Source organism: Brassica oleracea, chromosome C7 (genome assembly GCF_000695525.1).
Source record: "Brassica oleracea var. oleracea cultivar TO1000 chromosome C7, BOL, whole genome shotgun sequence".
NCBI lineage: Eukaryota > Viridiplantae > Streptophyta > Magnoliopsida > Brassicales > Brassicaceae > Brassica > Brassica oleracea.
Genome location: NC_027754.1, coordinates 27,505,939 through 27,522,048, shown reverse-complemented (window position 1 = coordinate 27,522,048; position 16,110 = coordinate 27,505,939). Strand labels below are relative to the sequence as shown.

Sequence of the window (16,110 nt, the reverse complement as noted above, 5' to 3'; positions counted from 1 at the left end):
TGATTACTCACTAATCTCCATGATTCCTCTTAAACCCATATTGGATTTCAGATTAATCTTGTAGAGAAATAGATAAGAAATCAACAAGAACACAAGATGAAAGCAATGAAATCTGAATCAAAAGAAGTTTTACTAGTTGTTCTCCAGAAAAAAAGATTGTTTTTCTCTGGTGGCTCCCCCCAAATACTTAACTTAGGTTTATGCAATCTAAAAACAATAAAACAAATGACCAAAAGGCCCCTGAAATAACATAAAAATCGTCCAATCAAACACGCGGAGCGACCTAGCATAGTCGCTCCCAGGAGGTCGCTCCCGACGCGTTTCTTCGTGTCTCGCCCCGTCAAAACGCGAGCGACTTGTGCTGGTCGCTCTGGCTAGGAGCGACCTTGGTAGGTCGCTCTGAGGGGTCGCTCCAGGATGCTCGATTTTGGTGTCTCTGGACGAGAGGACGCGAGCGACCTTGGTGCGTCGCTCCGGACTTCGGGAGCGACCTCAGTGGGTCGCTCTGAGAGGTCGCTCCGGGCTTCATTTTGTGTCGTCTCGCCATGGAAACGCGAGCGACCTCGGAGCGTCGCTCTGGCAAGTCGCTCTGAGAGGGGTGTCTCACGATAGAAACGCGAGCGACCTCTCCATGTCGCTCTGGCTGGATCGCTTCGGGATGTGTGTCACAGCGACTTCACGGCGTCGCTCCGGTGAGGTCGCTCTGGTGCGCTGCTCGTCCGTTAATCGCTTTAAACACTTCTTTTGAGCTCCAAATGTACCCAAATGCCTCCAAGAGCTCCATGTGGTACTCCAATACCTGATAAAGACTCATGTATGCAAAATGCAACCTAAACATGGCTAAATCCTAGTCTATATGATCAAAATGCACATGGGTGAATGGATAAAACAATGTAAATATGCAAGATATCAGATGGCCACCGAGAGTTTCTCCGCCGCAAGAGCTTCTCCACCGTGGGAGCTTCATCTTCACCACTTCCGATCTTTTCTGTTTGCCACTGTTGTAGCATCTGAAACCTAATCGCAAGTCCAATACCAATTTACATGCTTCTCACTTTAACGCAAACACTCAATAAAAGAGGTCTTGCTTCACCGGAATTAACTCCAAGGATAATTGGAATCAAAAGACCCTTTGCCGGACCGTTGAAACAACGCCGGACTCTCCTGAATCCACTTCACAAACGATTCAAGCTAACCATCAAAGTCTTCTTCCTTCTTATTAGAGATGCTCCACTTGAATGCCTTGGACGGTTAAATAAACAGAGTAGAGACTGATTCTCATCAAAAAGAGATCAGAGTGAGCGATGAAGAAGATATTTGATTGAGTATTCTACGGGATGAAGTTAAGCTCGAAGTGAAAAGCAAATATTGACAGTTATCCAATCATGAAGATCGGATGATTATTGATCGGTTCAAAGCAGGGATAGAAGATATCATGAAGATCAGCCCTGATTGAAACCGATAAACACAACAAAAGAAAAAAATCGCCTAGCGAAAGAGAAAATCCAACATAGACTCGCCTAGCGAAAGAGGAAGTCCGACAGAGCGGAAGTAGAGTCGGTACCGGACCGAATATATTACATCAAAAGACAAAAGTTGGTGGTGGTGACCGACGACGGAGCTCACCGCCGGTCACCGAACGCAGGCTTAGTTAAGAAGTTTTGTAGTGAGAGGTTGGAGAAAAAGTTTAGAAAGAGAAAGGTTTATTACTATTTTTTTAAAAAAAGATTAACTCAAACAATTACATATTATTTTATCAAAAATCAAATACATAACATAAATTTAAATACATTATTAGAAAAACAGTATTACATAATATTTTTACGACTCATAGTGTGTTTACAATATACTCTCTGATATTTGCATCCAGCGTTTTCATGTCTTTAGTATCATTCTCCAGTTCGGTGTTTTCAACATATGTTTGTCCCATTATTTCAGCAAATACATCATCTTTAAATTATGAAGACTCATTGTAGCTAATACCAATCTCCTTTGCACATCAATACTATGTCTTGAAAATTCACAAAAAATCAATTCTTCATTTTTTTTTCCAAACTCCAAATGTTTTTTTCAATAACTAAACGCAAAGGTACATGCTAACGATTAAAAAGTTACTGCTACATAAGATACCAAACGACCATATTTCGTGATGATCTATATGGAGAAAAAAAACTTGTTTATTTGAATAGCTAAAGTCAAGAACATCATATTATCTGGTGGTGGTAAAAGAAATTCACGATGATTGTTTTGCGCCATTGTAAGAAATGATTTATCATGACAAGATTATGCCGTATGCGGTTCTTTTCCAAACATATGTGAACAACATATCTAAACACAAATGGTCATGATATTAAAAGATGTTCTATCATGTCGATCTCAATTCATTCCTTGTAACTCTGGCTTGACCTTCACACACACATGAACCATGTCCATTGATCCAACAAATCCGTTATAATTGACAATATTTTCTATCCATAAGTCAATCACGAATTCTATTTAGTTTTTACCATGTCGGAGTGTGAATATAATTATAAGCAAGTAACTCAGTCGCTCTAAGCAATTTAACTTGTTTTCTTTGTTTATAGGTTTTGACCAAATCGTAGTCTAACATCTCATTAAACTTCATTGTATCCACATATCCGTAGAAACATGGCTACAGTCTCTTCACTGTTTAAATTCAGTGTTGGTCCCTACCCATAATTTGCTTCCATTTGATGACACAATGTTCTGAAGCAATCATGTGATATTCATAATAATTGAAGATAAGCTGCATGATCTTCTTGTAACCGAAGCCAAATAATTTGGATTGATCCTCTTTCAAAATATTCATTTTAGTAACTCAAAGTCGGTTGAATAATCAACTCTTCAAATTGTTCATTCACCAAATTCTACAACTCTACTCTCTCTTCATAATTTAGAAACTGAACTCCTTGTGACGTAGTTGGCATATACGAAAACCTAATTTTTAAAAAAATTATATGAAAGTAAATGAAATGATTGGTTTACACAAAATGTTAAAGATATTACAAAAACATAAAACAAATTAAGACATCTTTAGTAGTAGAATAATAAAATTTGAACTAAGTTTCATCTTTTGGATCGATTTTGATGCTCATTGGAAAAAAAAACTGAACATTCAATTCAAGCCAACATAACATAGAATAAAAATAACTAAATAATCATAACAGTCATAACAATCTTATTTAAAACAACATAGATCAACGGAAAAATTGGTCCTACACATGCAACCATCAATAGTTACACATTTCCTTATTCTTTTTGAATATTTTAACATTTCTTGCATTTGATCCTTGAAAACTTGGAGAGAATAAAATGTAATATTTTTTAGATGATAAGTATAATAAGAAGAAATGCGTTCTATTTACAACCACTATTTTTTTGCATTTTTTATCACTTTTGATTTTTTGATGTCTTAGTATGTGTGGTAAAATAAAAAGCATTCATTACAGTAATTCGAATTGACAGATAAAAACAGTTCATCAATGTTTAAAAAACAGCCTAACTCACTTATGTACCTTCCATATTATTAATTAATTTAAATTTATTATCGGATTGGTTTCATCAGAGTAAATGCAAGTAGAAAGAAAAATGTGGAAAATGAAATGGTGAAAACAAAATTAAAAGAATAAAAATAAAATAAATATTATTACTGTATAAAAATATAGAGTAAAGCTGAGCGTATATTTTTCTCCATTTAAACATTGATTAGAGTAAAATATAATAGTTATTTTCACTTGATTGGTAATTCTTTAGTGGAATGTGGAGTAAATTAACATTTAGATTAAATATTTATGTTAAAAATAATATTCACATTCACACTCTTAATTTGTGAATGGAAAAAAAAGTGGGTGGTTTTCACTAGTGTATTTTTTACATTTTTCCACTTTCCATTCTCAAATTTAAACCAACCACTTAGTTAATTCAAATTGTCTAACATGTTCATTAAACGACCACATGAGCGACTTGGCCTTCTAATCCATTAAACATGTCCTCATGCAATCTAATCAAATCTTAGCGAACATCACATCCATTAAGCACATTGTTTGATTTAGACGCTCATTGAAAAAAATGAACATTCAATCCAAGCCAAAACAACATAGTATAAAGTGTAAGATTTTCTTCGATGATGAGTATAATGAAAAGATGTGTGTCATATTTACAATCACAATTGTTTTTAAATTTCTGTTACATCTTTTTGATGTCTTGGTACGTATGAAAAGAAAAAGAGCATACACTACAATTATTTGAATTGACAGATAAAAACATTCATTCATGTTTAGAAAAACTAACCTAACTCATTTACGTACCTCCCACTTTATTTATTAATGTAAATTTGGGTTCTGGTTGTTTTCATGAGACTAAACTCAAATAAATAAATAAATGTAGAAACCGAAATGGTGAAACAAAAATACATGAAGAAAAATAAAATAATTGTTATTACTGTAGAAAAATATATAGCAAAAATCAGTGTATACATTTATCCATTTAAACAGTGATTAAATGAAAACATAAATAGTTATGTTTAACTTATATTGGTATATTTTTAAGAATGTGGAGGAAATTTATGCTAAAAATATTATTCATTCACACTTTTAATTTACGAATAGAGAAAAAATGTGGACGGCTCCTACTAGTGTATTATTCACTTTTTTCATTTTCCATTTCCAAACTTATGTCAATTAAATAGTTAATTCAAATTGTTTAAAATGTTTATTAAACGACCAATTAAATGAGTTAACCATCCCAATTCATTAAACATGACATCATGTAACCAATCAAATCTTATCGAACATCACAATTCTTAAGCACATTTCCTGATTTAGACACTCATTGAATAGAATCAAACATTCAATTCGAGCCAACATAACATAGAATACATATAACTAAGTTATCACAACAATTCTAACAATCTTATCTAAAACAATGTAAATCTACGAAAGAAAATGATCCTACACATGCAACCATACATGGCTACAAATTCACCTTGGTCTTTTTGAATATCTTAACATCTCCTACGTTTGATCCTTGAATATCTTAAATATCTTAACATCTCCTACGTTTAATCTCTTAGATGGTGAGTATAATGAGAAGATATGCGTCACATTTACTAGCACCACTTTTTTGCATTTTCTGTCACCGTTTTTTTATGTCTTGGTATGTGTGGAAAGATAAAAAGCTCAGAATCTCGCTTTTTCTCCTCCAGCCTTCGAATTTGGTTTTCAATGGTTTCAAGGTTAGCTGCAATCATATCAAGATCCATCTTTCTTGTCGATGTCAAATACAGACTACAAGAAGCTGCTATTTATAGGCCCAGGCGAAGAAATCCTTTATTATTAGTATTATTATCTTAGCTTAATTAGTATTCTTACGTAACATGATTCCAGAAAATATAGAACTTTAATTTGAGTAGTTAAGTACGCTGAATAATTCTCTCCTAGATAAAAGTCCGCCCCTCAAAATCAAAGAGTCTTTTTTGCAGGTATTGTCACTCAACTTAATTACGACCACTCCCTCAGGAATAAGAGGCAATAATAGAACGCACTGTATAGAGTAATCCCCCGCTTTTCTCGGATTTCTAAAGGCTTGCCACTCCTTACTCGACAGCTGAAAGCTGACCAGAGTCCTCGTTTACCCTATATGCATTATGTAGGTCTGCCTACTCAGATCACGCTTTTATTTCTTTATGTTTTATTGGTTGATTCTTACGTAACTGACTTTGGCTAATCCTTACTCGACAACTCCGTCTTTTGGTGAGAACATAATATAGCTCTCTTGAATTTCTCTGGAAAGACGGAACCTTTCCAGCTCACTCTATCATAACACGCGTATAGAGTAAATGAGCACAATAACGTTTTTTGTACAATAAGTTCTTTTCTCCGCACTTTTATTTTTGGGCTTTCTTGGATTTGTTTCCCAGTAATTTCATTTTTGACTTGGACGTGAATTTTTTCATTGGGCTCAGTATTAGAATTATCCGAAGGTACAATTCTAATATACTTCAAAACATAGGAAAATTTGTTGGTAAGAATCATAAGAAATTGAAAAGATTTTGGTCAGGGCTGGATTATTAAGGTAACGTAAACGAATCGTTCTTACATGCATAATGTTTGTTTTATCATCTTACTTTACTTCTTCATCAAGAAAGCAAGGAACTAACATTTTAGACAATTTGATTGACTTAAGTTTGAGAATAGAAAATGAAAAAGTGAATAATACACTTATGGAGTCCGTCCATATTTTTCTCTATTCACAAATTTAGAGTGTAAATGAATAATATTTTTGTCATAAATATTTACTTCAAATGTTAATTTGCTCCACATTCCACTAAAAGTTACCAATCAAAAAAAAAATTATTTTTGTTTTACTCTAATCATTTTTTTAAATGGATAAAAGTTATGCATCAATTTAGCTCTTTATTTTTCTACAGTAATAACATTTATTTTAATTTTCTTCATTTAATCTTGTATCACCATTTCATTTTCCAAATTTTTCTTTTATTTGTGTTTACTCCAATGAAACCAGTCAGAACCCAAATTTACATTATTGAATAAAGTGAGAGGTACATAAGTAAGTTAATTTAGTTTTTCAAAACATTATTGAATAATTTTATCTGCCAATTCGAATAATTGTAGTGGATGCTTTTTTTTAATCTTTCCACACGTACCAAGACATTAAAAATGTGAAAAAATGTAAAACAATTGTGCTTGTAAATAGAATACATATCATCTCATTATACTCATCATCTAAGATAATCTCACACTTTATTTTTTTAAGTTTGTAAGGATCAAACGCAAGATATTTTAAAATATTCAAAAATATCAAGGTGAGTGTGTAATTAACTATAGATGGATGCATGTGTAGGATCATTTTCTTTTATAAATTTACATTTTTTTAGATAAGATTGTTATGACTATCATGATTACTTAGTTATATATATTCTCCTAGTTAGTGAATATAATGAGAAGGTATGCGTCATATTTACTAGCACGGTTGTTTTACATTTTCCGTCATAGTTTTTATAATGTCTTGGTATGTGTGAAAAGATAAAGAACATCTGATACAATTATTCGAATTGGCAGAAAAAAAGTTCACCCAAGTTTATCAAACTAACATAACTCACATATGTACATCCCACTTTATTTATTAATATAAATATAGGTTTTGATTGGTTTCATTAAATTAAACTCACATAAAGAAAAATGTGGAAAATAAAATGATGAAACAAGAGTAAATGAAGATAAATAAATTAAATGTTATTATTGTATAAAAATACGGAGTAAAGTTAAGTTTATAAGTTTCTTCATTTAAATATTTATTAGAGTAAAATATAAATAATTATATTTAACATAAATATGCATCACATTTAGAAGCACAATTTTTTATTGAACTTTCTATCATATATTTTGATGTCTTGGTATGTATGGAAAGATAAAGAGCATTCACTTCAATTATTGAATTGACAGATAAAATCAGGTCATCCATGTTTAAAAAACTAACATAACTCACTTATGTACCTCCCACCTTATTCATTAGTGTAAATTTATTATGAAATTGGTTTCATTAAAGTAAACTCGAATAAAAGAAAAATATGAAAAATGAAATGGTGAAAACAAAGAATTAAAATAACATAAAAACTATCACTATAGAAAAATATAGAGTAAAGTTGAGTTTATATTTTTTTAATTAAACATTGATTAAAGTAAAACATAAACAATTATGTTCCACTTGATTGGTAAGTTTTTAGTGGAATGTGGAATAAATTAACATCCATATTAAATATTTATGGTAAAAATACTATCTATTCACATTCTTAATTTGTGAATAGAGAAAAATGGGTGGCTCCACTAGTGTATTTTTTCACTATCCATTTTTAGATTTAAGTCAATCAAACAGTTAATTCAAATTGTCTAACATGTTTATTAAACGGCTTCCCAATCTGTTAAATATGTCATGTCGCACTCCAATCAAATTTTAGCGAACATGACATCCCTTAAGCAAATTGTTTGATTTAGACGTTTATTGAAAAGAATCAAACATTTAATTAAAGCCAATATAACATAAAATACATGGATGAACTGATTTTATCTACCAATTCGAATAATTAAATCAAACAATATAAATATAAGGATCCGATTGGTACGAACTTTCGCTTTAGGCTGTGCTGTTGCTTTAGACTGTTGGCTGTAGATATTTTAGCTGTTAAAACTGTTAGTATTATTTTAAATATTGAAAAAGTAAAATTAATAATCAAAATCATAAAATAGTAAATAATATTTAAAATCATTTATTATAAATATAAAATTATGCCAATAATAAAGAAAAAGCATATATGAAACCAAAAGTTATACAATATGGATCTCAAAATAACAAGAAAAAATAACAATGAATAATTTATCAAATAAATTTTATAATAAAACTAATATAAAGTAGAATAAGTATTTTAGTTATTATTGGAAAGACAAAAAAGTATTTTTTACAATAAAATAACGAAAAATCTATTTTTCTTTGTAAACCACGTGAACGAAGCTGTAGACATTTTTTGAAAAGAAAGAGAGAGAAATAGAAAATGGCTTTGAGAACTTTAAAATTAGAAATTCTGGTGAAAAATATACTTTAAGAACTTTAGAATTAAGTCAAACTTTTTAAAGCTAAACGCCAATCAGAGCCTAGATCTAGTATTAAAACTACAACTTAACAAAAAAAGCCAACATAACATAAAATACTATATACTAAGTAATCATAACTGTCGTAACAGTCTTATCTAAAACAACATAAATATACGAAAAAAATGATCTTACACATACAACCATCTATAGCTACACACTCACCTTGGTCTTTGAATATTTTAATATTATAATAGTACAATTAATAGAAAAATTTATTAGTCACAATTGGTAGCCAATCACTTATACTCAATCATTCTCAGCATTTTTCTTTTTATCAAATTTCTAAATAAGTTCTCTTTAGACTTTAGGGTTTGAGTGGTAACAATGGTCCATAAAACAGAAACGGACGGGACAAAAATTGTCACCATTCACTTTACCTTTTCGTTTTGCGTTTTCTGATAAAAAAATGAGAGAAAACACCATGTACTGTTGTCAGATGGTAAACACCCCATACCCGCACTTTACGTGAAAAAGCAGTGGTTTGTGGTGGTTTGTGATTTCTTAAATTATTTTTATTATTTTCAAATACAACAAAAAATTAAAATATCTAGCCTATAAAAAGACGACGTACACTATCAATTTACACAAACATTTTCATTTCACACTTCAGTTGCACAAACATTCCAGTTATCTCACAAAAAACGACGTATAATCTCGCTCTCTTTTTTTTCTCTGGTGCAAAAACGTTTTTTGTTTTCAAACAAGAACAAGGTACGTTTCTTTTTTTTTTGTCTGAAAGAATATTAGCTTGTAATTGGTAGTATGGGAAGCTATTAAAAGCATATAAATTAGTTAAGTTAAACTATTAAAGGTATCTAAACGAGAAAAAAAATTGGGTCCCAGTCTCTGTCTACGTAACAAAATGTTCGATTTTTATAAGTTTTTGGTATTTATCTGGATTACGCTATGTGGTTTACTCCTGTTATATATAAAAATATTAGACCTAGAGCAGACCTGTTACGTACAAAATCAACAAATAGAAGCTTTCTACGTATGTAAGTAAATTAACTGTTTATGCTTATAAAAATTTGTTATATATTAATGAAACCAGAGAAAATATTATTTTGTTAATTATAAGCTGCAAAACATAAAGTTGAATAATTATTATGTGTTTGAATAATGTTTTTAAACAATTTTGTTGTGTTTGCTGAATTTTCCCCTTTTGAAGGCGTAATACGTATATATATTTTACTATTTAATTAATATATTGAATTATATTAATTAATAAACTTAACTATATTAATAATATTTGTGTCCTTTTTAAAATCTAGATATGTCGGGAAGACGTCGTGGAAACACAAATCCTTTGGAACAAAGAAACTCAAATGTTTGCAATGAGACTACATCACGAGTAAGAAATTTTATTTTATATTTAATGCAACTATTTTAATTACATATTGTTAGATAAAATTTTAAGTTCAACGTTTTTAATTTGTAGAAGACGTCGAGATTTATGTGGACTTATGAACAAGAAAAAAACATTGATTGACTTGTTTGATCAAGCAATTTCTATGAACGATTATACTCTTAAAGATCCTACGGTTCTTGGAAGAGAGTACATGGTTGACAAATTCAACCGTGCATTTAATTTGAATATAAATTACGCATTTTTCAAGAACAAACTTGATGATTTCAAAAAAGCATATAAGAAGTGGAAGTTTCTCATGACTTCTACTGGTATAACGGTTGATCCGGAGACTTCGAAAATGTATGCATCAGACGAATGGTGGGAAGCCCGTGAATAGGTAATAATCTTTTAATTGTATTAACCTATAATAAATATAAACAACACATTTATGATTTTTATAAACGTAAAATTTTACTAGGTATGCAAAATAACAAGATCTTTTAAAAGAGAACCACCACAGTTTTGGGATGTGATGGTACGATGTTTTGTATTCCACGATGTGTATTCGCAACCTCAACAGTCGTCACGTCAATGAAGACAACAAATATTGAACGAAGAAACAGAGGAAGATGACTTGCATGGTTTTTCAGACATCGATGGTGATAACATACCTCAAAATAATGTTCCCCGAACCCAAGAAAGTGAAGAAATATAGCGTGTTAACCTTAACACTGTACACATCCTTCAAATGAATATATTCAAGATCCAACTCGGCTTCCTTCTCGAAGAGTATTTCACAAGGAACTGGAAGACGTGGGAGTACGTCGCATATGTCTGGTAGAAACTCATGAAGTAGTTCAAGAGGTCACCGAAGAAGACAATCATTTGAGACTACAATGCAAGACACAATTAATGGATATAAAGAATTTCAACGTCAAAGTCTACAACAACTATGCCCAGGTGCTTTTGATAAGGATGATTATGATGAATTCAAAAAAGCAGAACAAATATTTCTTGCTTTAGAGCTTCCTAAATTCACCAAATTTTACTGGGCTTGTATTAACTCACTTAAAGAGCTGGTTTTTTTGGCGAAAGTATTTTATTGATATAGCTGGAGGTAATGACGAGGACAAATTGCAACTACTAGAAGCTATGACTGGTGTATCACGAAACAATGAAGATATGCCAAAGCAATTGGGCTCTGGACAGTTATTTGGGAGTCCACATTCTGGAGGTTTATCATCTGGTAGTCAATCTTCTGTGGGTAATAGTTCAAGAGGAAACAGTTTTTAAAACTGGGGTGCACCACCGACTACACAACAATGGGGTACACCTCCAAATTTGCAACACTGGGGAACACCACCAAATGTTCAATATTGGGGGACACCACCAAATGCTCAACCATGGGGTGTACCTCCAAATGGTCCCAGTTGGAACATACCTCCAAATGTTCAACAATGGAGTACGCCACCATATCCTCAGCAATAGAGCATTTCACAAAATTTTCATCATGTTCAACAACCATCAAATTTTCAGGAAGCCGGCTCTTCTGGACAACACCAACAAATGTTCACTTCGGATTTACAGTTGGAAATCAAGTTGGAAGTCCTGTGAATAATCAAAAAAACTATTCAGAAGGTGCAAGCATAGATACTTTACCAAAGGTCCACCAATCACCATCAACTAGTAACGGTTTCACTAATTATTTTGAATCTAGAAGCACATCACAAGACCAAGACGTGGAGGTCTATTCAATATTTGGGGAACTACAGAAGAACCTAATAAAGGGCATCAAAGTGATTCAGGAGACGAAGAGTAGCGATCTGGTTGTCATGTTTTAATATTGTGATATATTATTATTATTGTTGGGTGTTAATGAATTTTAATGTGTTTTAAAATATTTCTATATTATTTTTGGTGTGTTAATGTGTTATTTATTATTATTTCTATATGTCTAATAAAATATATTTCTTTATTAATTTTCAGGCATTTCGTATATGTCAATTGCGATCACAAAACATCCACACACTCTCTTATGAAGATAGAATTGAGTTGTGAAATTTAGAAAACGAGCAATTTGAAGAGTTAATAATTCAACCCACTTTGAGTTATTATGAGCGATATTTTCATAGAGCACCTGCCCGGACAGACGAAGGTTTAGAGTGGAGAAATATGTGGGCTCGACTTCAAAAAGATGATGCGGCTTGTCTTAAACTCCTACGAATGTCGCTGCCATGTTTCGGAACATTATGTAACATGCTACAAACAAATTATGGTCTTCAACCAACTTCAAATGTAAGCATTGAGGAAAGTGTGGCTATATTTTTGCGAATATGCGGGCACAATGAAGTTCAATGAGATGTTGGGATGAGATTTGGACGAAATCAAGAGACTGTGAAAAGAAAATTTAAAGAAGTTCTTAAAGCGACATAATTACTTGCATGCGATTATATCAGAACTCCAACAAGACAAGAACTATACCGAATTCCTGAAAGACTTGAAGTACATCCAAAATATTATCCATATTTTAGTGGATTTGTTGGAGCTATGGATGAGACTCATGTTTGCGTAAAAGTGCCACAAGAATTACAAGGAATGTATTGGAATCGACACGATAATGCATCGTTAAATATCATGGCAATCTGTGATCTCAATATGCTATTCACATATATATGGAATGGAGCACCAGGATCTTGTCATGATACAGCCGTTTTCACAATGACACAAGAAAGCGATCCTGAATTTCCTTTGCCTCCGATGAAAAAGTATTATGTCGTTGATTCGGGGTATCCAAACAGGCAAAGATTTTTGGCTCCATATAAGTCATCACGAAACAATGTTGTCAGATATCATATGTCCCAGTTCAACTATGGGCCTGCTCCACAGAATAAAGAAGAAGTGTTTTACGTTCAGTTATCGAGAGGACTTTTGGAGATTGCAAGAAAAAAATGGAGGATTATTTGTGATTTTCCAAGATATAGTATTAACATACAAAAGTGAGTGATAATGGCTACAATGGGATTGCATAATTTTATCAAGATTTCAAATTTTTTCTGATGCAGATTTTGCTGAAGTAATGTCCGAAACAGGAGGATTCAACACACATGGGAATGCTGATTTTCATGCCGATTTGGATGATGTGGAAACAGTTGAAGTAACAGGTGGATGACATATGTCGCAAATAAGAGATAATATTGCAAATCTGTTATGGAAAAATTAATAAATTAGATTTATCTCTGATTGTAATTTATTTGTACTTTATAAAAATATGTAAAATATATTTATAATATACAGTAAAATATTATTTTATATTTTTCCGCACTTTTAGTTTGTAATCACCATTCAAACATTTGTCCCGCACGAGCTATTACTTTGGTCACCATTCACATATTGTTTTGAACTGCTTCTTTTAGACGAACCGTACTTGTCCCGCAATATGCGTTTTGTTAACATAAATCGCATTTAAACCGCACCGCACTAACCAAACCGCTTGTCCCGCACCGCTCAACCCGCTGTTACCATCCAGAACCTTAATCTGAGTTTCTTCTTTTCTTTTTATATGTTCTAATGAATAAATGACTAATAAAATGGTTAAACATGATGGTTAAGCGGTTTTTATCTCAGAAGATTGTTACAACTTTTCTCTACCAAAACTAGTTCCAAAAAAAAAATCTTTTAAATTTTTTCAAGTACTAAAACTTCACTTTTTATCATTTCTTCAAATTATTAATTTATTTATTCTTTTCCATCATAATCCCAAACAACTTAAATCATCTTAAACTTTTATCCCAACTTTTATAGCACAGTTTAAAATGATGTCTCTTTCAGAGCTAAAACATTGTCCTAATCACTATATATATATTTTTTTTATCATAAACACATAAAGGTATATTCAACTAAATGTTTAAATTGATATATATTAAAATGAAAATCCAGTATTATTTATAAAATATTTTGAAATCTACTATTATTAAAACAAATTAAGTTGTAGCTTTCATGGTTGTTCAGGTGTTTCTAGAGTGTTTAGATAGAGTTTGATGGTTAAAAAAAAAAAAAAAAAATCCAGTTTTCATTATTTTAAATAGGATTTTAGGGTGCTTTGAAAAACCGTATCAAATTCTCAAATTGATCCCCCTGCTTGTTTGCGAGATGAGAAAGACCCGACACACAATTCAGATCAACTAGTTCCCAAAGCCGAAGACTGCGGCGAATCAAATCGACGGTGAGTCCATCTGATTCCCTCCCTCGATTTCACCTTGAAACCTTAGAATTAAGATTTTTAGGGCTTCGTCTCGGCGATGGGGTACGACAGAATAAGCTTACTACCAGATTCCTTACTAACTCAGATACTCCTACACCTTCCGACCAAAGACTCAGTCAAGACAAGCCTCCTTTCGACCAGATGGAGAAACCTATGGCTCGATGTTCCAGGACTAGATCTCCACTCCAACGACTTCCGTTATTCCAGTTCCGCCATCAAGACCTTCACCGACAAGTTTCTAGAGCTAAACCGCGAGTCACGCCTCCTAAAGTTCAAGATCAAGTACGACGAATGCAATGTATACCTCTTCGGAATCAGCGAATGGTTCGTTACAGCGATTAACCGTGGAGCTCAGGTTCTAGATGTCGACACCCTTAGATGTCCTTTCTACAAAGACTTCATGCCTTTGGATGTTTACAAGAGCAAGACTTTGGTGTCTTTGAAGCTCGTCAACGTAGGGCTGTTGAAGCCCGAGTTCGTTGTTTCTCTACCATGTCTCAAGATCATGCATCTTGAAGATATCCAGTACAGTGATGATGATGGTTCTTTGATCGTGGAGAAGCTCGTCTCAGGGTGTCCTGTTCTTGAAGATCTGACCCTGTGCAGGTCTTTTGATGATAAGTTGCCTGTGGCTCTGCGTGTCATGTCTCAGACTCTGAAGAGGTTTTGTGTAAAGTCTGGCCCTGGGATAGAGAGTGATGCTCCGGGACTCAAATGTATTGACTTCCCAGATGATGATAGAGTCGTGGGGAAGAATCTGAGCTTCTTGCTCATGGTCGACATTGATACTAAATTCAATCTTCACGAGTTTCTAAATGGTGTTTCTGGTGTAAGACGCAGTATGATCATCTCTCAGCGTACTATAAAGGTATTATATATATATTACGTACTCTTCGATTCATAATGAACTTTCTCTATATATAATAATCCTTTTTTTTCTTTGGGGCAGGAACTATATCGTTGCTTAAACATGGAACCAATTAGCAAATTTCATAACTTGTCTCGTTTGGAGGTTTCATTCTCCAGTGATCTCTTATTACAAGTGTTGCCCAATTTTCTTGAGATTAGTCCCAATCTAAAGTACCTCACTTTGGTAAAATCATGTTACAAACTTTTGATATGTTTTTTTTTTCTTGAGACATCATTGTGGAAGTACCTGATTTTGTCATATTTGTTTTTTTTTTCCTCGTTGCTATTTTTTGGCAGTGTCTAGTTTTCTCAACGAAGATTGAACGAGAGAATCTTGAACTTTCTAATGCCCCACGGTGCTTACTATCGACTCTAGAGTGTGTTGAGATTAAGGAAATGATCGCAGGAGAAGAAACTGGGATGGCGAGAGTAAGGATTGCTAAGACAACAGCGATGAAATTAGCAAAGCAGAAGAAGAAAATATGGATGGAGGTAGTGAGGTACTTTCTTGAGGATTCAGTAGTTCTAAAGAATCTCATATTGTGTCTCACAGATTCAGATATCACCAAGAAGCTTGTTACGTTCACAAAACGTTTTGGCCGGTGTCAAACTATCTTTCGTTAGATGATATGCTTGTGAGTTTATGCTTAGCATTTGAGAGAGGGTTTATTATGTTAAAAGTCTTGTGGTTATGATGTTTTGTACAGATTTGGATTGTTCAACCATCGGTGAGTTAAAAAAGTGAGATTAATGCAAAAGTTTGTTGCTTAGCTACTCAGTTTCTGGCTGTATAAAAGCATTAAAACACTAAGGGGTTGCAATGACTGAAACTCGAAACGTTCAAGAAAATATCAATTTAAGTTTTTTTGGGAGGGTCAGTGACAAGCAGAATTAAAGGTTAATGG

General features: G+C 32.8%; 1 protein-coding gene and 1 pseudogene across 1 annotated transcript; both read left to right on the top strand.

Annotated features, from left to right (window-relative positions):
- The first annotated feature begins 10,567 nt into the window (after positions 1–10,567).
- LOC106302992 lies at positions 10,568–13,204 on the top strand (annotated as a pseudogene).
- Positions 13,205–14,318: 1,114 nt separating this feature from the next.
- Positions 14,319–15,988, top strand: LOC106301867 (putative F-box/FBD/LRR-repeat protein At5g44950). The gene is made up of 3 exons (XM_013738352.1): positions 14,319–15,164; positions 15,246–15,389; positions 15,503–15,988. The coding sequence occupies exons 1-3, from the start codon at positions 14,334–14,336 to the stop codon at positions 15,827–15,829; spliced, it is 1,302 nt and encodes a 433-aa protein (XP_013593806.1). The 5' UTR covers positions 14,319–14,333; the 3' UTR covers positions 15,830–15,988.
- Positions 15,989–16,110: the final 122 nt, after the last annotated feature.